Source organism: Gossypium arboreum, chromosome 3, assembly GCF_025698485.1.
Source record: "Gossypium arboreum isolate Shixiya-1 chromosome 3, ASM2569848v2, whole genome shotgun sequence".
NCBI classification, from domain to species: Eukaryota; Viridiplantae; Streptophyta; class Magnoliopsida; order Malvales; family Malvaceae; genus Gossypium; species Gossypium arboreum.
This window is the reverse complement of record NC_069072.1, coordinates 79,855,455-79,879,963: the sequence shown is the minus strand read 5'-3', so window position 1 is coordinate 79,879,963 and position 24,509 is coordinate 79,855,455. Positions and strand designations below refer to the sequence as shown.

General features: G+C 35.3%; 1 protein-coding gene across 3 annotated transcripts; it reads right to left on the bottom strand.

Annotated features, from left to right (window-relative positions):
- Positions 1–20,255: 20,255 nt before the first annotated feature.
- Positions 20,256–23,244, bottom strand: LOC108463262 (uncharacterized). 3 transcript variants are annotated; one of them, XR_001868035.2, is made up of 4 exons: positions 22,676–23,236; positions 22,517–22,579; positions 22,331–22,411; positions 20,256–20,582 (listed from the first exon to the last, which is right to left on the bottom strand). XR_001868035.2 is itself a non-coding variant. In XM_053026376.1 (4 exons), exons 1-4 carry the CDS (start codon positions 23,218–23,220, stop codon positions 20,540–20,542), a joined length of 513 nt encoding a protein of 170 aa, XP_052882336.1. In that variant the 5' UTR covers positions 23,221–23,244; the 3' UTR covers positions 20,256–20,539. The 3 variants fall into 3 exon arrangements, 2 of the variants coding, with proteins under 2 accessions (XP_052882336.1, XP_052882337.1); XM_053026376.1 differs by having other exon boundaries at positions 20,256–20,600; positions 22,913–23,244; XM_053026377.1 differs by having other exon boundaries at positions 22,913–23,234.
- Positions 23,245–24,509: the final 1,265 nt, after the last annotated feature.

Genomic DNA, 24,509 nt, shown 5'->3' with positions numbered 1-24,509 from the left:
ATATGGTATATGGCGTGTATAAGCTAGTGATATTTTAGCATGTTTTGAGTCTTGATATTGGCCATGAGATTTGGCTTGTAAATGTGGTATGTATAACCATCTAATTTGGCTTGAATTATGTGTTTGGTAAGTGTTATATGTGAAGTACGTAATGCTTTATGAATTGGTTTGGTTTGAGATGAAGATATGATGAGCTTTATGATATGAAATGTGATGATTTTGGTATAATGATTTGGTATAATTTGAATATGGAATTGATTAGTTAAAAATGGTTAAAGTATATGATATGTTATGTGTATGTTTTGATGGGTTTTGGTTGCTTATAAATGACTTGAAATGGTACCAAATGAGCTAATTTGTATGCATGATTGTAGGGTGGAAAATTGGCTTTCCAAATGGCCTATTTTTGTCCACAGGGCAGAGACACGGGCGTGTGTCTTGGCCATGTGCAACACATGGCTATGTTACACAGCCATGTGTCCCCTGGGGTAGCCATACAAATTTAAGTCAGTCTCGAGCATGGGCTAGACACACAGACGTGTGACTACGGCCAAGGCACACTGGCATGTCTCCGGCCGTGTAGTACAAGTCAGTATGTATGCCTTGTTTTCACACGGCCTGTGCCACAGGTGTGTCGGGTGGACGTGTAAGACACACAGCCTGTTCACACGCCCACCTATGATTTCATGAAAATTTTCTAAGTGTTTGTGTAACAGCCCGATTTTAGGCCTAGTCGGAACAGTGGTTTTGAAACCACTATTTTAGGGCTGGAGAAATTATTTTTAATATTCTTTTATGTGTTATAACATGATTATATGAGTGAATAAAAATTTTGGTGAATTAATTTTAGTGTTTGTGAGCTTAATTTTGAAAAAGGACTAAATCGCATAAAGGGCAAAAGTTGTGATTTGCTAGCTAAATATGTTATATTTCTAGAGAACCATAATTGGGGGTGTTTAAAGTGCAAATAGACCCCTTTCACAAGCTTGGCCGGCCATAGAGACAAATAGGAGTTGAAAAGTCAAAGTTAGGTGACTTTTTTTGGTAATAAATAAAACAAAAAGAAAAAGTTGTCATCCTTTCATCTTTTTTTTTCTTCTTCTTCCGAAAATGGTAGCAAGGAGGGGGCTTGGAAAGCTCAAAATATCAGCCACTTATATTCTTTGCAAGTAAGTGATTTAGATGCCTATTTTTGATAATTTTTGTACTTTTGGAACCCTTGTAGCATGAACTAGCTAATGGAGGGACTATTTTGTGAAATGGTTGATAGTCTAGGGATTTTCCATGAAAGTATTTATGTTTTTTGCTAAATATTTATGGAAGAAAATGAGTTTTGCGTGTCTTATAAATAACTTTTGTGAAAGGAGTTAGCATGAATACACCTAAAAAGATTATATTGCATAAGTTGTAAAATAGGTGTTAAGTATGTGAAATAGTGGAAAATTGGAGTTGCTATAAGAGTAAAAAGGGTTCGACTAAGCTTAAGATGTGAAGAAATTCGATAAAAATCGATTTTCAGACTTAGGGGTAAAATGGTCATTTTGCAAAAGTCTAGGGGAAAAATGGTCATTTTGCCCAAATATAGGTTATTGAATACCTAGATCGATAAAGTGATTAAATTTGTGAACTTTTGTTATTTTAGATTAAGAAAATCGAGATTTGGGCTTAAATCGAGAAAGTGCGTGGTTAAAGACAAAAAGAGAATAATTAGCCGAAATTGCATTTGAGGTAAGTTCGTGTGATTAAATGAGCATGATATTTATGCCATTGTTATTATACTTGAAAATCTATCTTGCCATGATTGTATTAAAGTTTAGGTTGATTATATTGTATATGAGAAAGTAATGTCATATATAAATAACATTTATGTGTTAATTGAATTCTTGGAGATTTGATGGAATATGATATTCCATTGAAATGAGTAAGTTGTATGTAAATAATACAACTACATTGTTACTAAATATGTTTAAATTGATATAGCATGAATTGTTTGGTTGTGGAAATGATTATGTTTGATGAATATTGAGATAGTAGATTTCACGTTTGAACCTTAAGAAACAATTCGAAAATTCATGCCATGACATTCGGGTTATTTGTGAGCCAGTGTAAGACCATGTTTGGGACATGGCATCAGCATTGAGACGAGAGCTAGTGTAAGACATGTCTAGGACATGCATTGGCCTCAAGATGTAGGCCAGTGTAAGATATGTTTGGGACATGCATTGGCTACGAGATGTGTCAGTGTAAGACTATGTCTGGGACATGGCATCGGCACGGATATGTGAGAGATAGTGTAAGACCATGTCTGGGACATGGCGTCGGCCTCGATTTTGATAGTCAGTGTAAGACCATGTCTGGGACATGGCATCGACTTGATAGATGAGCCAGTGTAAGACCATGCCTGGGATGTGGCATCGGTATTATACCCTATGTTTGAGGCTTAGTGAATATCTGATAGCTTTCTGAACGATTCAACGATGAGAGTTATGGTTTAAGATAAATGAGAAAGGTTATAACCATATTGTGAGTGGTACAGATACTTACATGAAATTGATGAGATGTGAATTCAATTCATATTATATGATTAGTAAGAAATGAAAATGAGCATGTTGAGTAATACAGGTATGTATGCCAAGCTCATGAGAAATGATTTCAGTTTATGATGCACCTTTACTGAAGATGTAAATAGGTAATTCATGCTTATGAGAATGATTTTGTGATGACCTTGTGATTATAGGTCCTTACTTATGATGTATGAATATGTAACCTTACCAATGTGGTGAAAGTGAATTAATATGGTGTGATAAACTTAGTATCGTTAATTTTCACTAAAACAGTTTTGGACAGCAGCCATAGTCCGACTTTGAAAACCCACCAAAAATTGTGAAAATTGAGTTAGAGGCTGAATAAAATATGAAATTAAAGCCTAATGAGTTTAATTTCACATAGAAGAAACGATGTAAGAAAAAGAGTTTTATATTATGAAATATTTAAATTGTTGTGAGATAGAGTCAGAATGACTTCGAAATCTCCTATTCTGATTTGAGAAAATCATTGAAAGTTGTAAAAAAATATTTATGAGTTATAATTTATATACTTAGAATTCTTAATGAGTCTATATTTAAGAGAAATAGATAGGAACATTATCCGAGTACTGTATTATGAGATAATTAATTTTTAGTGAAGAGGGGTTAGAATTGTTAAACAACGAAAAAGGGTAAATTTAAGGAATAAACTATACTAATTGGATGAACTAAAAATTCTGAACATTTTATGGTAAGAAGATATGTGAGTCTAGTTTTAGGGAAAATTAGAAGAGCTTAATTTGGAGTTCCTTAGCTCCAGATATAAATAATTTAGTCACTCTGACTTGAGAAAACAACTTGACTGGAACATGAGTAAAAATGCAAATAGGGTTGTATTACTATGAGAAGCAAGTTGATAAATTGCTTATTATTTTCATATGGTCTGACTAAGCTATAAAGATTACTCCCTTCCTTTCCTTTCCTTTAGTATTTTCAGGTTAGCTCAGAGTTGGAGATCGTCGGAGGCAGCATCACACTATCAAGTCGCTACCTTTGGAATAATGAAGTATATATTATAAATTTCAAGTGAGTGGCATGTATAGAGATCTAGTTGATTGACATGTATTATTTTGCTTTGCCAAATGTATTGGATTAAATTGATTTATATGTATATGGGCATGAGATGTGGCTCATATTGATTATGGCTTGTAAGCCTAGCTATTCATGTCATGTCTAATGTTTATAATGTGATTATGTTTGTTTGCCATGCATGGTTAGGAATATAACATGTGTGTTGGATGTATGCTCTATGACCAATTGAGGTGGTCATAACCATGTAGTGATTACACGTCATATACACAACGTGATAATGATTGAACATGAGTGCTTGATGGATAAGTTGGTAACCATAGTATAGTGGTAAAAGTGGTCATCAAAATGACAAGTCTTATGAATGTGAAATAAGGAATCTAGACTTGGTATTGCATGAGTAGATGCATTATTTGTAAGAGGACATGTTAATGTTAAGGATATATCTTAATAAAGAGTGTTTAATCACTAAAATGATGCCATGAATTGCGATTTTGATGTGCATAAGGGTGTAAGAGATTATGGGTAACATGAAGGCTTGGAAAATAGCCTAAGTGTTGGCCACACGGGTGAGACACGGCCGTGTGTCTCAATCGTGTGAGGGACATGGCCTGGAAACACGGGTGTGTGGCCCAACCGTATGGTTCGATGTACATGCTGACGTCATAAATAGAGAGTTTCATGGTCTGAGGACACGGGCGTGCCAAAGGCACATGGGCATGTCCCTATATCCACACTGGCGTGTGACCCTATTTCATGGGAAAATTTCTTAAGTTTTCCTGAAACTTTTCAAAGTTCTCAATTTAGTCCCGAATCAATATCGATGAATGTTTTGGGCTTCGTAGACCCAAATAAGGGACGACATGCATGTGTTTGAAAGGTTTTGAATTAAAAGAGATTTTATGGCCCGATTTTTGCATGAATGTGTATGTTTAAGTCCGGTAATGTCTCGTACCCTGTTCCAGTGTCGAACATGGTTAAGGGGTGTTACAGTTTGGAAATTTTTATATGTGATCGGTTTAGTTCCGAACCACTCTTAAGCATGTTTTAAGGTCTTGTAGGGCCTCGTAAGGGACATTGTGAATGAATTTTGTTTATGATTGTATAAATGTATGTGAATGAGATGTATTGTCCAGTAATGCCTTGTAACCCTATTTTGGCATCAGATATGGGTTAGGGGTGTTACAGTGCATGTGTATTTGGTAAGCATTAGAATATCTGTCATGAGTGAGTCGATGCATGATGAGTCTGGATCTGTCACCAAATTCGACAAAGGGGTTCATTAGGACTAACAATATGAATATCTAAAAGGACAAGTCCATGACACTAAATAAGACAATATCATATAAGATCGTAACTATTAGGTTATGACATCATATGGAAAGAAGACCATATCGTGTAAGGCCGTAACTAGTGGGTTATGACATCATATGGAAAGAATACCATATCGTGTAAGACTGTAACTGGTAGGTTATGACATCATATAGGAAAATTTAAGGAAGATTATTACCTAACGTGGTTATATGTGTATCCTAGAATGATGATGGGCAAACCTTATTAAGATTGAGTTTAGGAAAATCCCTATTATTGAAAACACCAGTAAAAGGTTATCCTTTATGGCAAAACTTTGGAAAGGTAAGCCTTTGTGGCGAACTTGTAAAAGGACAACCTTTGTGGCAAAACTCTGGAAAGGTAAGTTTTTGTGGTGAACCTATTAAAGGATGCCTTTGTGGTGAGAACTTAATAAAAAGATGCCTTTGTGGCAATCTTTGGATTAGAAAGCCTTTGTGGCTATCTCTGAAAGGGAATGTCTTTATGGTGCCATCTAAAGAATGACCCTTGCGAAAACCATTTGAAAGAAATGCCTCTGTGACAGACTCTGAGTGAAAAGAAAGGAACCCATGGCTAACTATGATAATATGACGTTTGAATTCTTCTGACGGAGTGATAAGTATGGTGACTCTGAAAGAAAATCTCCATAAAAAGTGTTATGGCTAACCCAAAATAGTAGCATCTTAAGAACAACAAAACCTTAGTGCACTAGCATATGTGGCAAACCTAGAACATTTTGTTTGAAAGGCTCTCTACAACTGGAATGATTAAAGAATCACAAAAGAATAAGATGGGGAACGTGAGAGTGGTACAGAAGATATGAAAGAAAAGATATGATCTCAGTGCGAAGTGTGACGCCCACGGTATAATGAATAGAATCTAAAAGATGTATCTGCCAGAGTTAAGTTGAAGAATAATAGATAAGGAGATTGATAACGGAGTTCTGGAATAAGATTAAGGTAAAAGAGAGTTTACTCATTAAGTTCTCATGAACTTACCTCTATGCTTTCATGTCACAAGTAGACCTGCTCATGGGTTGGGCTACCTAACCCGGCCCAAAGGCTCGCCAAAAATGGGAGGGTTTGAGAAAAATATAGGCCCCAAAAAATGGGGTTGGATAAAAAATGAGGTTCATTTTTTAAATAGGCCAGCCCTATCCAAATTATATAATAATTATTTTATTTAATTATTTTTAATTTTTAGATTTAGCTTCAGCTTGACCTCCTGTGCCACTCCCCTTTATTCCCATTTCAAAAATCAAAATCTCTAATCTCACCACCTCCACTAGTCTAGTGTCGCTATCTGTCAGCGTCGCTCATCACCTCTATCGCCGGCGACCATTACTCAGGTAAGAATTTAAGGGTCTTTTGATTCTTTAATTTCTTTCATGAAATTCCAGGGACCCATTTTAGAATCAAGGCTTATTTTTTCCTGGGTTGTCATTCAATCTTTTGTTTGTTTGCATTTTCACTTTTAATTGGCGTGGCTTGTTGGTAAGGGTTATTTTTTCTCTTTTAATTTTATATGTATTAATTTTCTTTTATTAGCAATTCATCTCATTACGTTTAGTTTATGAATTATAATTAATTCAATTGGACTTTACTTTTTCTTCTTCTTTTAATTAAATTGATTGCTTTTGATCATATAATGCTGTTGGTTTTCAAGATATGTGCAATTTTTTAATTATTTTCCTTCATTTTATTTTTATTTTTCTATGTTCTATTTTAAATATGTTATTATTGGACTTTTGACTACTTGAAATGTTTGGATGAATGTTGAATCTCTATTATGTGTCATGCCCTTTTTAAGCTTGTCTCTAATCCCGACATTAGGCAAATTTGGTTGCACCGCATGTGGAATTACTTATCATAGTTTACTTAATTTTACAATGGATAGGATTGTGAATGAATGTCTTATGCAATTATGCAGGTACATGCTTCTCCTCAACTAGAAAATACTGGAAAATTTAGTGTATGAAAAGCATGGAAAAATTAGCTTATTGTTGTAAACTTATTGGACAAAATATATGTCAACATTCCATGAATGTTGAATCTCTATTATGTGTCATATCATAGTGCATGAATACAACCCTCATGTGCTTTCTCTTTGGACATTTTCATATGACTTTGTCTTTGTATTTTTCTTCATTGTTCTTACTAGGGAAATTTTTTGCAATGCTTTAATTCTAATGATATATTCTTCTTCTTTTTCATATTCCCATTCAGGGTTTCTTTTATTGACTTTGCCTTCCAAGTGGCTAAAGACTTGAAAGACCAATAAAATAAGGGAAAATGAAAATGGTGCTGCTATTTGTATTGTTTTGGTGCTACTTTTAATACTATTTTAATATTGTTTCGCAGCTATTTATTATATTGTTCCGTTGTTATTTTTAATATTATTTAGTTTTCGTTTTGTTTGGATATGGTAGAACTTCTGTTTTATTATCAATATTGTTACTATTTTAGTTGTAAATTATTACTATATTAATTTAACTGCTTTTATTGTATTTTCAATTTGTGTATTATTTTAAGAATTGTTTTAATATCGTTTTTAATTTGCTTGTTGTTTTAACATTTGTTTCTATGTTTTTAAATGTATTTGATTTATTATATTTTAAAAATTTTTATTTAATAAAATAATCTAAAAAATTAATATAAATTTGGGCTCGGGCCTAAAAAATGGGTTAAAATTTTGTTGAGGTCCGGTTCGAACCCAACCCATGATCACTTCTAGTCACAGGTAAGTTGAGATGGGAATACGCCAAGAGACACGATGCTAGGGCTACGCTAGAGAGAATGGCAGAATGGGCTATTATGCATACAGAGTGAGTGAAGTGGCTCGTTACTGTCTGATAGAAATATTATGAATAAGTTATGAAATTTGCCAATAAGCCTTGTAGTGTAGCTAGTAATATTGCTTAGATGCAGAACAAGTAGAGCCATATAGATGAGTGTGTTATGTATACTTGTAAGTCATTGCCGAGTGAAAGACCTTGTTGAAATGTTTGTAAGTACACATTATACACTTAGACATAAGTTGGTTTGATAACGTTACTAAATAAGATGTATTTGTTGAAAGTTGTAAGTTTTGGTTAAGTACAAGTCTGTGATTGAGTGGTAAAACTTGAGATCTGGACCCAATGAATTGGATTAGGTTAAGGGTATTATGTTGGGAAATGTGCCCATATTGTAGTAAATGTAAATGTTTTCTATTTATTTGAATGATGAATAAATAAAATTAATTTCACATTTCACTATTATGTCTTTTGTATTTCTATCTTTTATATTTTACATGCATAGAGAAATTGTAACAAGCAAATATTAGCTCATTGATTGTCTAATTTCAAATTGAAGATTAGTGACATTGTAAGAATGTTTACATTGCGAAAAATACAACTTACTTAAGTAGATAATCTAAATAAGTCCGTAATCCCATAAAAGAATTGAAGTGAGCATTTGATTCAAATACTAAGAAGGATTATTATGTCGTCTACAATTACAATTGGAGAGATGACTAGTCTTGACTATCAGAGCAATTGACTCCACGAGTAGAGGCATAGATGTATTCATTGGTCGAATGATACATTGGACTGGAACCAAGATGAATTAATTCTAAATCTGTTCTTGAATTAATTCACTTGTGATGTTTATGGAATGATTTACCTAAACCCTAAGTTAATCATTGACAATGCGCATGCAACTCATGTGTTTTGATATGCTCTAAAAATGACCGAACCCATAGCTGATATGTTGAGTACATGACGTGTGTATGATATGACTTTACTAGCAACAGTGGAATTCATAGCTTAATTAAAGAGTTAATGATATCCTTTCTGATGTAAGCATGCCCCGGAGCTCACCAAGCTCGAGCAAGGATTCCATTGAGCTGCTTGAAGGTCCTATCATCCAAGCTCGAGCTAAGCTCTTTAAAGAAGTTGTTTTAGCTTTGGTCACCCAAATTTAGGATGAAGTAAAGATCAACCCTATTGATGAAGCTCAGTCCAACTCTATAAAGACTTCTTGCACCCTTGTGCAAGTCGACTTTAGCTCTTTTCCAGCTCTCCGAGTTCCATTCAGCTCAAATCAACTTACTTGAGATTATTTTAGCTTGTTTGTGCTCATTTTAGTTTCATTTTTGCTCAATTATTTAATTTCTAGATTAAACTATGTAACACCCTGAACCCGAGACCATCGCCGGTGTCGGACACGAGGGGTTAACAAGCCAAGTTCACTTGTTTTGCCCATCCATTTGACATTTCCAGTCAGGCTGGAAAACTGCGTCACTGTCGCCTTAAAAATCATATCTCGAGTTTCAAAACTCGGAAACTGGTTTCGTAAATTTTCCCTGAATTTAGACTCATATATCCATCCATGGATTTATTTCTAGAATTTTTTTTTGGGCCAATTGGTACAGTTTATTGGTTAAAGTCACCCATGTTACAGGGATCGACTGCTCTGACCTTCGCGCGGTATAACTTGAATATCTCTCTGTACAGGGATTTAATGCTGGTGCCGTTTGTTTCTAATGAAACTAGACTCAAAATGGAATCTGTACATATAAGGTATGTCTCCTAATTCTTTTTGGATAATTTATAGTAAATTTTTAAAGTTGCGACAGGGAACCCAGAAACCGTTCTAGCCCTGTCTCACAATAGCCTTAATATCTCTTAACATGTAACTCCTATGACCATTTCATTTCTTCCATATGAAAATAGACTCATCAAGGTTCATTTACATAGCTTATTCACTATTTAATTCCATTCCTACGAATTTTGGTGATTTTTCACATTCACGTCACTGCAGCTGGCAGCATCTGTTTTAAGGTAGGTCTTACCTTTTGGTAGTCTCCATGAACCAACTAGTCTTGCCATACATAGGTTCATATATGATCATTTTAACCATGCCAATGGCTGATCATATGACCAACATTCCCATTTCAAGCCATAGCCACATCATGACACCAAATATATACATACAACCCACAATTAGACTAAGTCGATACTTCACTTTTACGAGCCATTTTCGCATGGCCGTACATATATACATCACAACATATTCAACCAACAAGGGGTAGTCCTATACATGCCATTTCAAATTCCAACCAAAATTATACCAAGATGGAGGCTTTGATAGTGTAGATGACTTCGACTTTAATGATCCCGAATCCGATTGCTATCGAGCGAATCTATAAACCGAGAGCCAAAGCAACGGGTAAGCATATTTATGCTTAGTAAGTCTCAAGCAATAAAATCAGCTTTAATTAAAGCAATACATTCACATAGCCAAATGCATCATTTCATTAATACACGCTCACATAATCATACTTACTTCACCATCCCAACTCTTATGTTCATACACAAATAACGGCTTCGTTAAGGCCGATAACTCGTTCCATCATAGGAGCGGATATTCATACGCTCTTACTCCTAGCGCAAAGCACACACCACACTTACCTTGTCATTGGGAAATTTCACAAGTGCATTAGCTGAAATTTTCCAGCAAGCTTATAATTTTCAAATCACATACCTTCGAGTTTAACCGGATGTCGCTACTGCTCAAACGCCTTGGGACATAGCCCGGTTATGGTAACCCGCACCAAGGCCTCACGGACTTAACCCGGATATCACGATTTGCACAAATGCCTTCGGGTCTTAGCCCGGATTTAACAACTTGCACGAATGCCTTCGGGTCTTGGCCCGGATATAATTACTAGCATAAATGTCCTCGGGACTTAGCCCGGATGTAGCCACTAGCAAAATTGCCTTCAGGTCTTAACCCGGATATAATTTCCAGCATATTTGTCTTCGGGGCTTAGCCCGGATATCATTCAATTTCTCATGCACACATACATCAATAATCATTGGACATACATATTTCATTTTCGTTACTAAGGCTCAAACACAATTATAATCATTAGCATAATCGCCTTCGGGACTTAGCCCGGGTAGAATTCGAATACTCATACACACATAAATCAATAATCAATACATCCATATTTCATTCCACATAATTCAATTAAGGTCACTTCTTGAGGACTTACCTCGGATGTTGTCGAACGGCTTTTACGGCTATTCGATCACTTTTTCCTTCCCCTTGTCTAATTGTGGCCCTCTTAGCTCTTGAGCTAATTCAAACAAATTCAATTTATTAAAACCTCATTGTGCTAGCTTATGGCCGAATATGACAAGGAGTTTAAATGGTCATATGGCCACCCTTTAGCTTGAATACACAATGGTCATGCACATTTTATACTACATCAAGCAATTCAATACAATTTATTCGAGCATCAAGGAAAAGCTAAGGCCTTCAATAGGCTACCCAAGGCCGAATATTCATGTACATGTTGAGGCCAATTATGCACTTAATACCTCACAAAAACAGCATGCATTTTACTAGTTAATGCTTTGCATATTGTAGCTCAAAACTTATAATATAGCATCAAGTACTCATATGTGTGCTAGGCCGAATGTGCTTGCAATTTCACAATTATTTTTCAACATCTTCTTCTTTAAACTAACATATTCATCCCTTCCTTCATAACCAAAACATCATGTGCAACATATATATACATATATGAGCATGGCCGAATTTCAAGGTGTCCATAGCCATCCAAAACACAAATTTTAACTAACATGCAAGAAGCATGAATCATGCTCATGAATGCATCATGGCCGAATATGACAATCATGCCCCTTTTCAACTTCAATCATGGTTGAACAAAAAGAAAACTCAAAATCTTACTCAAGAGTAGACAATCCATCATTGCATGCATCATCATCAAGCTTCACACTTAGCATGCAATGGCTTTATCACCATAACAACTTTGGCCAAATACCATTTCCATGGCATAACAAAGATTTGAGCCATGGCTAACATGCACATCAAGTTAGCAACCAAAACATGCATGAAACTCCTAACACAACCTCATACATACCTTAATCTTGATGCCAATTTAGCCAAATCACCTTCTAGATCTCTTCTAAACCAAGCATGAAGCAAAAATCCTCTTTCTTCCCCTTATGATTTTCGGCCAAAAGGATGAGAAAGGATGAACACAACAAAAAATTTTCTTCCTCTTTCTCAACTCACGGCAAGGGGGGGATTACCACACTCACACACATTTTTTTTTCATTTTTTTATCACCCATACTCCTTTGTTTATTATTTCACCCTAATGCACCAACAAAACATGTTTCATGACATGTTTAGCCCATCCTCCCTTGTCATGGCCGGCCACCACCTATAAAAGGGGGAATTTGACATGCAAGTCCTTTATTTTGCATGCATGCTTTAATTAGTCATCACATATTTCCCATCATACTTTCAAAGTTCACTACTAGGTCCTTTCTAGTGAAATTCACCTTTATAACACTAAACCAATCATCAAAAAATGTCATACATGAATACACACATATTATAGGCATCGAAATAAATTTTAAATTATTTTTATGCCTCGGTTTTGTGGTCCCGAGACCACCTTCCGACTAGGGTCAATTTTGGGCTGTCACAAACTAAGTTATTATTTTAATTAGTGTATTTTTCTATAGTTGCAACTCCCCAAATTTTGGGCCTAAAAGTATTAAGTCTTTAGCATGGGAACAGTTAGGAGGCTACACATAAAAGTTTAGTTGTGCAAGAAAGTGACACAAAAGTATGTCTAGCTTAGTGGTTGTGTTCTCTAGAAGTGTTTGGGAAGTCATGGGTTCAAGCCTTGGCTTCCACAAAAAAATTACTTTTTAAGGATAAAACCCTTATCTTTGGCCAGTAGGGTTATAAGTTTATTTTGGTAAAAACATGACAGAATGGGCCTGCTGGTCTAGTGGATAGTGGCATGTGGAGTGTGCTAGTGGTCTGAGGTTTGATTCCCTCCTTGTGCAAATGGAGATTATTTTTACTGTTGGCCATGGGAGGAAACTGTGTTTGACCGAAACATCAAGAGTTTGAATAAGTTTGAATGAGGGTTGTTGTGGCCGAATATTTGGAAGGATATTGGGGGGATTTTTGGTTGTGAAGGGATTTCGATAGGTGGGATACCAGTTGAGGATTTTAGGGAGAAAAAGAAGGAATTTGAGTGTAAAAGGGGTATGGTGCGGAATTTGGAAGGGGGGATTACTCAAAATTTTGTTTTTTGTTTACTGCTTAGTCATTCTCTCTGAAAAATTTCCTGGAAACATTTTCTCTCTTAGCCGAAGGCTTTTTCTATTGTCCCTTTTTCATTTCTTTCTTCTTCTCTTGTTGAATTTGTGAAGTGTGTGTGTCGGTGAACCTTTGTCCTTTTAGTTTTGCCATTTAGTTTTCATGCCAGTCTTTTCTTCCTCTTTCTTTGCTAAATATTTGTACGATCCCTTTTACTGTATTGCGTTGTGGAGGAGTTTTCCCCACATTGCTCTTTTTGGCTAAACCTTTTCTATTCTCTACCCTTCTCTTTCTTTTCTATATTGCCGAACCTTTTCTCTTCTTGGGGAATGTTTGTTTTCTCCTTCTCGATTCTTGGGAGAGGTTTTCAAGCACTCGTGGGCATCAATCAGAGACTTATTTGGGTGCCAGATTCTGTTGATATATTGAAGGTGGGAGGTAAGTCACTTTTGGGTAACCTTGATGCGAATTCATTATGGATTGTTTTTATTAATATGATATTATGGGTTTGTAAGTACCATTGTAGGTTGATGCTGTTTCGTTTTGACTTCTTCGGCTGTTTAAGTTTGATTGTTATCACTCATTTGTAGAGATGACTGTTAGTTTTCTTGTTGGTATAGGTGAACTTTTTAAACACCCAGTTCCTCGACGTGTTAGGTGTTGGAGGGTGCATCGAATCGACTAAGGTAAGCATTTAAGAATTGAAGAGAGAGTAGTGATATTACTCATTTTGGGTCTTAATTAGTATATTACTCGGAATATTGGGTACAGGTGTTCTTGGGACTACGTTGGCAGTGAAACAAAACCAGGTGTGTAAAACATTGCCTCTATTTATAAACTGGCAAAAGCCAAAATAGATGACCGACGACACTACACGAGCGTGCGCTCGCTCGTGCGGTAATCCGAACACGTAAAACGTGGGCGTTTGATCGTAGGGGCCACCATAAGCGTATTCATGGGCTTAGGCAGTTCTGGGCCATGTTAGGTCGAAATAGGTCATGTGGGCCCTACGGGTTTGTGGGTCCCACACAGGTAAAACACACGAACGTGTGGAGATTATGGGCTAGGCTGTGTAGTTTACACGGCCAATGCCATTTCTAGGCTAATTGGGCCACACGGGCGTGTGGGCTCGCATTAAGGGCCTTGGGCCCATTTTCACGGTTTGACTGTTAAGGTTGCACGGGTCGTCCAAGACTACTGTGACCTTCTGTTAGGTCGATAAGCGTACCTAAACCATTATGAGATAAAATGACTGTTTTGCCCTTATGTGATAAAATAATGATTTTTCCCTTATGAGGTAAAATGAAGGTTTTGCCCTTATGTGGCAAAATGATTGTTTTGCCCTTATGTGATAAAATGACAATTTTGCCCTTGTGAGGTAAAATGACAATTTTGCCCTTATGAGGTAAAATGACAGTTTTGCCCTTATGTGATGTATGTGTATATTTTAGCTTTCCAATTGTAAACTGTATTGAGTACATGTTTAATATTATGATATGACATGACATGTTGCATAATGCATTGCATGAGGATGGGCTTATATATGATTGGAGGAAGTGTACTGTACTGGCAGCTCTGCTGTAAATCACTGATGGCTCTAAGCCTATTATATTTGCAGCTTTGCTGCAAATACTGTTTAGTGCCACAACCGGTGCTAATTTTGGAGTGTAGGGATGGGTGGGTTGATTATATCCCTACATGGAGTGTAAGGGTGGACGAAGATGGAGTGTAGAGGTTGGATGGGTAGCACTGATTACTGTTACTGCACTATTTACTGTTACTGCATTGATTACTGTTACTGCACTATTTACTGTTACTACAATGGGCCAAGGCCCAAACACATGATTGTTTCTGTATTAAAATGGGCTAAAACCCAAACTAATGCTGTCACTGTTACTAAAAGGGCTTAGGCACAGGCTGTGTTTGTTTTCTGGATGTTTGTTTATATGGGATTACACACTGAGTTTTTGTAAACCCACCCATCTGTTTTAACTGCATAGGTAATCCCCAGTCTTAGGCGGATCGGTGCTGCGAGGGACTCAAAGGTGGCCACACAACCGCTCTCGCTTCCTTATAGGATTTTTAATTTATGTAACGCCCCAATTTTCGGGATTTTCGGGATTTCTGTGGTTTTCAACGAATTTTAAAATTTTTGTATTTTGACTGTTTGACATAGGTTTAATTATGTTAGTGGGTCTCTAGAAGGCCCAAGCTTAAGCTAAAACTCGGTAATTTTAAGTGATTTTAATCCATAAGGAAAAGAGATTCTGGTTAGCTAGGCTTTTAAGTATTAACTGGGTAAAATAAACCACAAGGAAGCCTATGGTAAGTTGGCATGTGACGCAACTTGGGGGCTTTAGAGGTGGCATGTGAATGACCAAGGAGAGCAAAGGTTCGAGTCGCAAGGTAAGCAAATTAGTGATATTAATTTTTATGTACAGAAAAGGTAAGCAATGGAACTGAAGTGAAAGGCTGTCAGGAGAAGATTTAGGAGCTGACAAGGGAGAGGATATAGGAGCTGATAAGGGAGAGGATTTAGGAGCTGATAAAGGAGAAGATTTAGGAGCTGATCAAGGAGCAAGAGTTGGCCGGCCAACGGCCTCTAGTATAGGGAATTTCGGCTAGGTTAAGTGCCAAGATAAAATCGGCATTAGGGGTAAGTTGTGCCGCTTTCGACTACTCTCCTTTTCTTCTTTTTCTCTCTCTCCATCAACTTTTCTTCTTTTCTCTATAGCCAATCTTTCTATCCTCCCTGCATCTCCATCTTTTCTTCAGACGTTTCTAAAACCCTTATAGCCATTTGCCATAAAAAGCCGAAATCCCGAAAACCATACTTTCTTCTGTGACGATTTCTCCTAGCCAATTCTCTCATCTTTTTCATCATTCTTGACCGATTCTTTAGTTCTATAAACCTTAAGTTTTTTTTGACAAGACCAAAGCAAAACCTTCCTATTTCATTTTTCGTTACACAGTTACAAGAGAAAAGCCAAAAACTCCACTTCTAGGGACTTAGTCGAATATTGAGATCACTGAAGGCTCAGCTTTTGCTATCATTTAAGGGCTTAGATTGGCATCAGAATCGAGTGGATATTAACGGGAGTTGTTGACTGAAGGAATCGGTGGTAAGTCTTTCCAACCTAGTCTTTATTTCGTATTCTTGAAAAGGCTGAAATCCCTAAAGGTTAGGGAGGCTGTCGATTTGGACTTGTAGCCTTAAGGGGTTGTGATAACTATTTTATCTTGATGATAGTATGATCTAGAGGCTGCTGATCAGGGGCTTGGACAAGAGGAACAATTGGATCTAAAGCTAGTCGCTAACTTCGGCAAAGGTAGGATTACAAGTGCCTAAGGTGTTATTGGCTGAATAAGGTAAGGGGTTAATATGTAGTTCATTTTGGTAGTTAGATTAACGTGGTAGTAATATAATTGTAGGTAGTTCGTGCGTGGATCTCGTCAACGAATCATTGCAAACAGGTGTGTAACTGACACCCTCTCATAGACTAGATCAGCAAAAGCCGAAATGCCGAAAAGTCGGTATTTTGGGAACTTGAGAGAGTGCGAATGCTCGTAAGATAAGTGGGTTAATATTTTTGGTAATCTAAAGTGATAAAACTTTAGTACGTGCAATTTCTTGCATTAATGATATTTTGGGCTTAACGGGCCGAAATCGGATTAATGGGCCAACGGGGCCCAATTCGATAAGTATGCACGGTAAGTGTTTCTGTTAGTATGTAAATGGTAGAAATATGCATGAAAACCCTAAGAATAGTTAAATTACTTAATACCCCTATGTATGGAAATTACTGATACACCCCTAGGTGCAAAATTACCATTATACCCCTAGGGTTACTTTTGACAGAAAAGCATGATAATTTAATTCTATATGATGTATGCCATGATTGTATATCTGCTGCATGGGGACATGGGTTATATTATGGAGGAAGCGTCCTGGTGGCTATGCCACATTTATTTGATCTGGTGGCTCTACCACATATATCTATTCTGGTGGCTCTGCCACAATTATCTGTTCTAGTGACTCTGTCACATTATATGTTCTGGCAGCCATGCTGCATATTTCTGTGGCGTGTAGCGGTTGGGTGGGTCGAGTAGTCTCCCCACATGGTGAAAGGTTGGTATGGGGGTGCATGTGGATGGATATGGGTTGGGTTTTACATAGATAGGTAATATCTGTTCTGCTCTGCTATGGGCCTATGGGCTTTATTCTGACTTCTGTTTTGGGCTAAGGCCAACTTATTCTGTTTCTGTGGTTGAGCTGATATAGGCTATGGTTGGGTTAATTTACACACTGAGTTTCCCCAAACTCACCCCTTTATTCTTCATCCACGCAGGTAATCTCCAACCATAGTGGGCTTGGAGCTGTGAGGGATTCGGAGTGGCTACACGTTCTGCAAGTTGATTTTATTCTGGTGGATTGGACATCTTCTTTATTATTTATGGTTAAGGTTTTGGGTTTTACATGTTTTATTAAGATAGGTATTACTTAAATTTAACTGTTGAATTTGGATAGCAGCAGGGCGCGTTTTCAAAAACGGTAATTGTTTTCAAAATACCATGACAACAAGCAAAGCTTCCACAATAAGAATATTTTCCAAAATTAATCACTTTTCCTAAAAAGAACTTAATCAAATTAGCTTTCCTAGAAATATACACGACGTTAAGGTGTGGTAATGGCGGTGTGCATGTCTAGGATTGGATCCGAAGGGAGCTTAGTACTTAAGCAATTCGATGGACTCACCTCATCTTTTTCCGGTTTCCTACCTGGTGCATAGCTTCCATTCACTTTAACCTGAATTGAAAGTTGTCTTTTAAAACACTAGGTGAGTTTTTGTAGAACAACAACCTGAAATGTTTTGAACGCTTCGATGTGGCATGTCGGATCCAGCCATAACGTCTGGGCCGGGTTTGGGGTGTTACAATTGATAAGTAGTTTTATTTGGGTATTTTTATGTAATAAGGCTTTATTATTTTAATTTTAATTTTGCGGTTTTATTTATTTATATTTGCTAGTAGTAGGACGCAGGTTTTCAAAAGGTGTGCATGATTTACCAAAATACCACGAATACACAAAACCGTTTCAAAAGCTTTTGTGATAAACGAGATTTTGGAATTAATAAGTTTTAAAGTGAATACTTTTTGATAGTGACGAAGGTTTTAAATCATTTTCTAGTTCAAACAAAGAGGCTAAATAAACATTGGGCTTTCCAAACGATATCATGCTTTACGAGAAACACTTCAATGTGACATCGCCAGATTTGGCCATAACGCCTAGTCCAGGTTTGGGGTGTTACAACAGCTCATTAGTTCATTTATTAGCTCATTACAGCTTATTACATGTTTCACATCTTTTGAGCTAGCCGAAATTAATGTGTTGGCTAAGTTCATATTAAATGTGTTTTAAATGAATTAATATGTTTATTAATATGTTTATTAATATGTCTAAATTATGTCTTACTTTGTTTCAGTTGAATTTATGCTTGATTTAATGTGTTCAATGTTTTTGTGGTGCAGCGGAATGCATGAATGGAAATTAATGCAAGGTGCATGCATGGTTGGGTGCAATGCATGGAAGGATTCATGCATGGTTAGCTACAACAAATGGTGTGCTGATTGATGGCTTTCCCAAGCAACTATTCGACTAAGGAGTACCTGGCCTTTAAATTCCCAAGCTAGCCAAACAACTCCCCAATGAAGCCTTGAAGGTGTTCAGACTTTGCTGATTTCACCATTCACACCTTAATTTGGCCAATCAGCTTCTATATATGCATAGGTGAAGTCATGAACGTCCAAGGGGGGAAATGACACATTAATTCAGTGTATTGAATGAATAATGTGCGTACACAAAGGGGAGGACAAATTTACAAGGTACATCTACCATTCATGAACCAGCCCATCATTAAAGCTTCAATTAAGAGGGATGCATGTCCCATGCACCTAGCATTCAGCCAAGGGGGATTAAAGGGATCTTAAAGGCTGGACATTAATGGAATTAAGGATTCTTCACGACTAAGCATGCGTGCATACATAAAGGGGGAAAAAAGTGTCCATTCGGCTAGTGCATGAACCTACCGAATTCATGAACCATTTTTAATGTATTAATGTGAACTATTTTTATTATTGTGTTAACACATAGATACTGAATTTGAGTAGTCATCTTTGTGTCTATAAATAGCTTTCTTGTAAACATTTGAAGGTGAGACTTTTTGCCATTCTGAATGACATAGTGTTCTTTGTGAGGTTTCTTCCTCTCTAATTTCGTTTGAGTCATATCTTGACTTATCTGCTCGTTAGTGGCGTCAACCTAATTCTCTTTGAACTTATCACCTATAAGGTGTGACGTTCATCCTTATCTTGATACCTTTGGTTCCTACCTCTTTAGGTAACGGGTCAAGGTGCCATTTCCTTCATCACATTTTCACCTTAAGCAATATAAGTCTCGGGACGACACTCTCTATAGTGTTGCATCATTCTTGCACTATGGCAAAACAGGTTTTTAGCAATGTTTATTTGGGCCTATAGCGACGCTTATAAGTGTTGCTAAAACAATTTGTGGTGTTTTGATAAGTGCTGCAAAAAATGCCACTATAGATATCGCCGCTAAATTTTATTGCGTTTATGTGGAAAAAGGCCGCTATAGAACATGACCTTTAGCAGTACTTTTTCCACAAACGCCGTTATAGAACATGACCTTTAGCGGCGCTTTTCCCACAAAGGCCATTATAGAATATGACCTTTAGCAGCGCTTTACCCACAAACGTCGCTAAAGACATGACCTTTAGTGGCGCTTTAGCCACAATTGCCGCTAAAGATCATGACCTTTAGTAGCGCTTTCCCCATAAATGCCACTAAAAAACATGACCTTTAGCGGCGCTTTTCCCATAAGCGCCGCTAAAAAACATGACTTTTAGTGGCTCTTTTCCCAAAAACGCTTCAACAGGTCATGAAAAATAAAAATAAAAAATTATAAAAACGCCACAAATCTATTCCCATCCCTTTACCTGCTTAAGCAAGTCCTTTAGAAATGTTGTTATCAGTACATACATCACTCCATTCTTTGGTTAGAGAATGTAGCAGAAGTCGGATTCCACCAGTTTAGAAATGTAGAACTTAATTTGAAGACGTATTAAAATGGAAATTCATGAACAAGAAGATCAATGTTTTTCATATATCTCATGCAGCAAGTCAAATTGCCTTTGATTACATAAGATTCCTTTGAAATTTAAAAAAATAAATTCAAATTAGTTCATATCAACTTGCTCAAGTTGTATGTATGAATTGCAAGATCAACACCTTATTTGAACTTACAATTCTAAGAAAGCATAAAATGTAGTTCCATGAGCATGCATTTAAAGTGGCAGAAAAAATTTACTGATTACAGTGACAGTCTAAGCTCCAAATCTAGTTCGTGTGTCACTTGATTCTGAATTCTGACTGCTCGATCTCAATGAGTTGCTGCGATGTTTCTTGCTCTTTTAATGTGAGTCCTGTAAGAATGTAAGGGACTAAAACAAGTTAAATTTTAAAACACAATCATCACATGGCACATAAACTAAAAAAAAAAGAAGGGATTTGTGTGTAGCAACCTCAACCAGCAACTAAACATTCAATTTGTAGCACTTAAACACTTTAATTTACAACATTTAAACACTTCAATTTATAGCACTTTAACACTTTAATTTACAACATTTAAGCACTTCAATTTGCAGCACTTTAACATCTCAATTAACAATATTTATACCCCTCAATTACAGTGATAAAACATCTCAATTTCCAACAACTAAATACTTCAATTTGCAGCACTTAAACTATTCAATTTACAACATTTAAACACTCAAATCTACTTAAACACTTCAATTTGCAGCACTTTAACACTTCAATTTACAGCATTTAAACACTTCAATTTGTAGCAGTTTAACATCTCAATTAAAAACATTTATACACCTCAATTACAGTGATAAAACATCTCAATTTCCAACAACTAAATACTTCACTTTGCAGCACTTAAACAATTCAATTTACAACATTTAAACACTTCAATTTAGAGCATTTAAACACTTCAATTTGCAGCACTTTAACACTTCAATTTACAACATTTGAACACTTCAATTTGCATCACTTTAACATCTCAATTAACAACATTTATACACCTCAATTATAGCGATAAAACATCTCAATTTTCAACAACTAAATACTTCAATTTGCAGCACTTAAACAATTCAATTTACAACATTTAAACACTTCAATTTATAGCATTTACACACTTCAATTTATAGCACTTTAACACTTCAATTTATAGCATTTAAACACTTCAATTTGCAGCACTTTAACATCTCAATTAACAACATTTATACACCTCAATTACAGCGATAAAACATCTCAATTTCCAGCAACTAAACACTTCAATTTGCAGCACTTAAACACTTCAATTTACAACATTTAAACACTTCAATTTACTGCATTTAAACACTTCAATTTGTAGTACTTTAACACTTCAATTTACAGCATTTAAACACTTCAATTTGCATCACATTAAAATCTCAATTAACAACATTTATACACCTCAATTATAGCAATAAAACATCTCAATTTCCAGCAACTAAACACTTCAATTTACAACACTTAAATAATTCAATTTACAACATTTAAACACTTCAATTTATAGCATTTATACACTTCAATTTGCAGCACTTTAACATCTCAATTAACAATATTTATACACCTCAATTACAGCGATAAAGCATCTCAATTTCTAGCAACTAAACACTTCAATTTGCAGCACTTAAACACTTCAATTTACAACATTTAAACACTTCAATTTACAGCATTTAAACACTTCAATTTGCAGCACTTTAACATCTCAATTAACAACATTTATACACCTAAATTACAGTGATAAAACATCTCAATTTCCAGCAACTAAACACTTCAATTTGCAGCACTTAAACACTTCAATTTACAATATTTAAACACTTCAATTTACAACATTTAAACACTTAATAAATTAAATAGCAAAAGACATGCATTAGTATTAGCTATTCATGAACTCACCCCCATTCTTATCCTCCATTAAGAAATAATGAATATACCCCTGAGATCTCTCTGGTAGTGTTCAAGTAGTGGAAACAAGCTTATTATTAGTTTTTTATTTTTTATAATTGCCATCTCATTCATTTTTGAGGTCCAATTAATGATCAAATCCAAGAATCTCATAATATAAACTTCAAACACTTACATGGGGTATCGACAGAGTCGATGCAAGGTTTCCATCCTTGATTTGGCAGGGGAGACCAGAATCAAACTGTTGTTTAATCGGCTGAAAATACAGAACATTAAGAAACATAGTATCAAAATTCGAAGACTTTTAACCCATTAATAAACAAATTCATTGAACTAAAAACAAACTAGAAAGGATACTAACAGTTTTCCAATGTAAAGTGACCTCAAGTAAAGACAGGTGCCTTGGTTTCGGAGCATTCCATTCCTAGAAAGAAATGGTTCTTTCAATTAATTATTTAATTCTTAAACAAATCATGGTAAAAGAAAAAAAGAAAACAGTAATCGTAAAATGAAGAATTACGGAGAACAAAAAGAGAGAGGAACGTCCCAGAGGGGCAAAGAGATTTGGGAAAAAAAATTTGCAAGAGAACAAGGAAAAGCACGGCAAATGCACTTCTTTAAGATTGATGAAACTGGTGATTGTAGTTATATGTTTGTCTCATTCTTTCCCTTTTTTTTAGTGTGCGCACAAAATGCCAAAACTAATTAATATTTATCTTCTTCTTGACATATCAGAACAAGCTAGTTTGGCACCAACCCCACACAATTGCATAGAACAAGACTAATCACAATACGATCCAACGGAAATACAGAGGGTTGCTGATTTGAGGAAATTGGGGTGAAAATAAAGGGAATCGGGGTAGGGGAGAAATGGTTTGGGAAAAATAAAATGGGAAAAAAAAGAAGAAGATATTTCAGGTGGGATAGAGGGGGATAGAGGGAAAACCGATTTTGGGAAAAAGAAGGGGAAGAAAAGAAGAGATTTGTGGGGGAAAAAATAAAGGGAATCGGGGTAGGGGAGAAATGGTTTGGGAAAAAGAAGGGGGGAAAAAGAAGAGATTTCATTTGAAATTTTGGGATAAAAAATATAATTACAAAACGATGCCATTTTGCAAAAAAACATATTTGTGGTATTTGGAATAAAAACGTCACTATTGCTACACTTTTAATGGCATTTGGACCAAAAACGGCACTATTGCTCAACTTTTTGTGCCGTTTGCAACGAAAACGCCACTACTGCTTACCTTTTGCACTGTTTTTTTAAAAACACCTCTAACGCTCGAGTTTTTTTACAATTTTTATATTGAATTATTGTATCTTTCATATAAATTTTAAATAAATAATTTTTAAAATTTTAGTAATATTTAAAAATTAGATAAATTTATAATTTTATATAATTTTTACATAAGAAATCAAAAACAAAACAAAAATGAAAAAAAACTTTAAATTTTTTTTCTTTTGTAATTATATATTCTTTCAATATTTTAGGAAATTAAATTATATAATTCAATTTACTAGTTAAATAATAAATAGAAGATGATGAAAGAGTGCATGAGTTGTCGAAAGAATACATGATAGCCACTTGGATGATGGGTGAGAATACAGGCAACAAAACAACCCCGTTTTGTTTAAAATAAAATGATTTTTTGTGAGGGTTTTATCAAAACCCTTAAACACTAAACCTTAAACACTAAACCTAAAACCCAAAACCTTAAACTATAAATCATAAACCCTAAACTCTAAACACTAAAATCCTAAACTATAAAACCATAAAACCATAAGCCCTAAATCATACACCCTAAACTCTAAACAATAGACTCTAAATCCTAAAACAAAATGAATTTTTACGGCATTTTATAAAAAAACGGAGTTATTACTTACCTTTTGTGGCGTTTTTCTCATAAACACTGCTAATATTGTTTGACTTTTTTAATGACATATGAGCAATTGTTATATTGAATTATTATATCTTTTATATCAATTTCAAAATATGAAAATAAAAACAAAAAGCTTTAAAATTTCTCTTCGTAATTATATATTCTTTCAATATTTTAAGAAATTTAAATAAATTTGTGAATTTACTAATTAATTTTGTTTCTCTAAATATGCATGGGTTAGCATTTTTTAATTTTAATATATATAAAGTTTATTTATTATCTCTTAAATAATTTAAACTATAATGATAATTTAAATATATTAAAATTAATATCATCTTTACAATTATATAAGAAATTATTTAATATATAAATTAAAAACAATCAGTCATATACCAAAAAACTTTAAAATTATTTTAAATAATAGTATTTGAACTTTTCTCATTTTTAGCATATATTTTTCTATGTTTTTACTTTCAA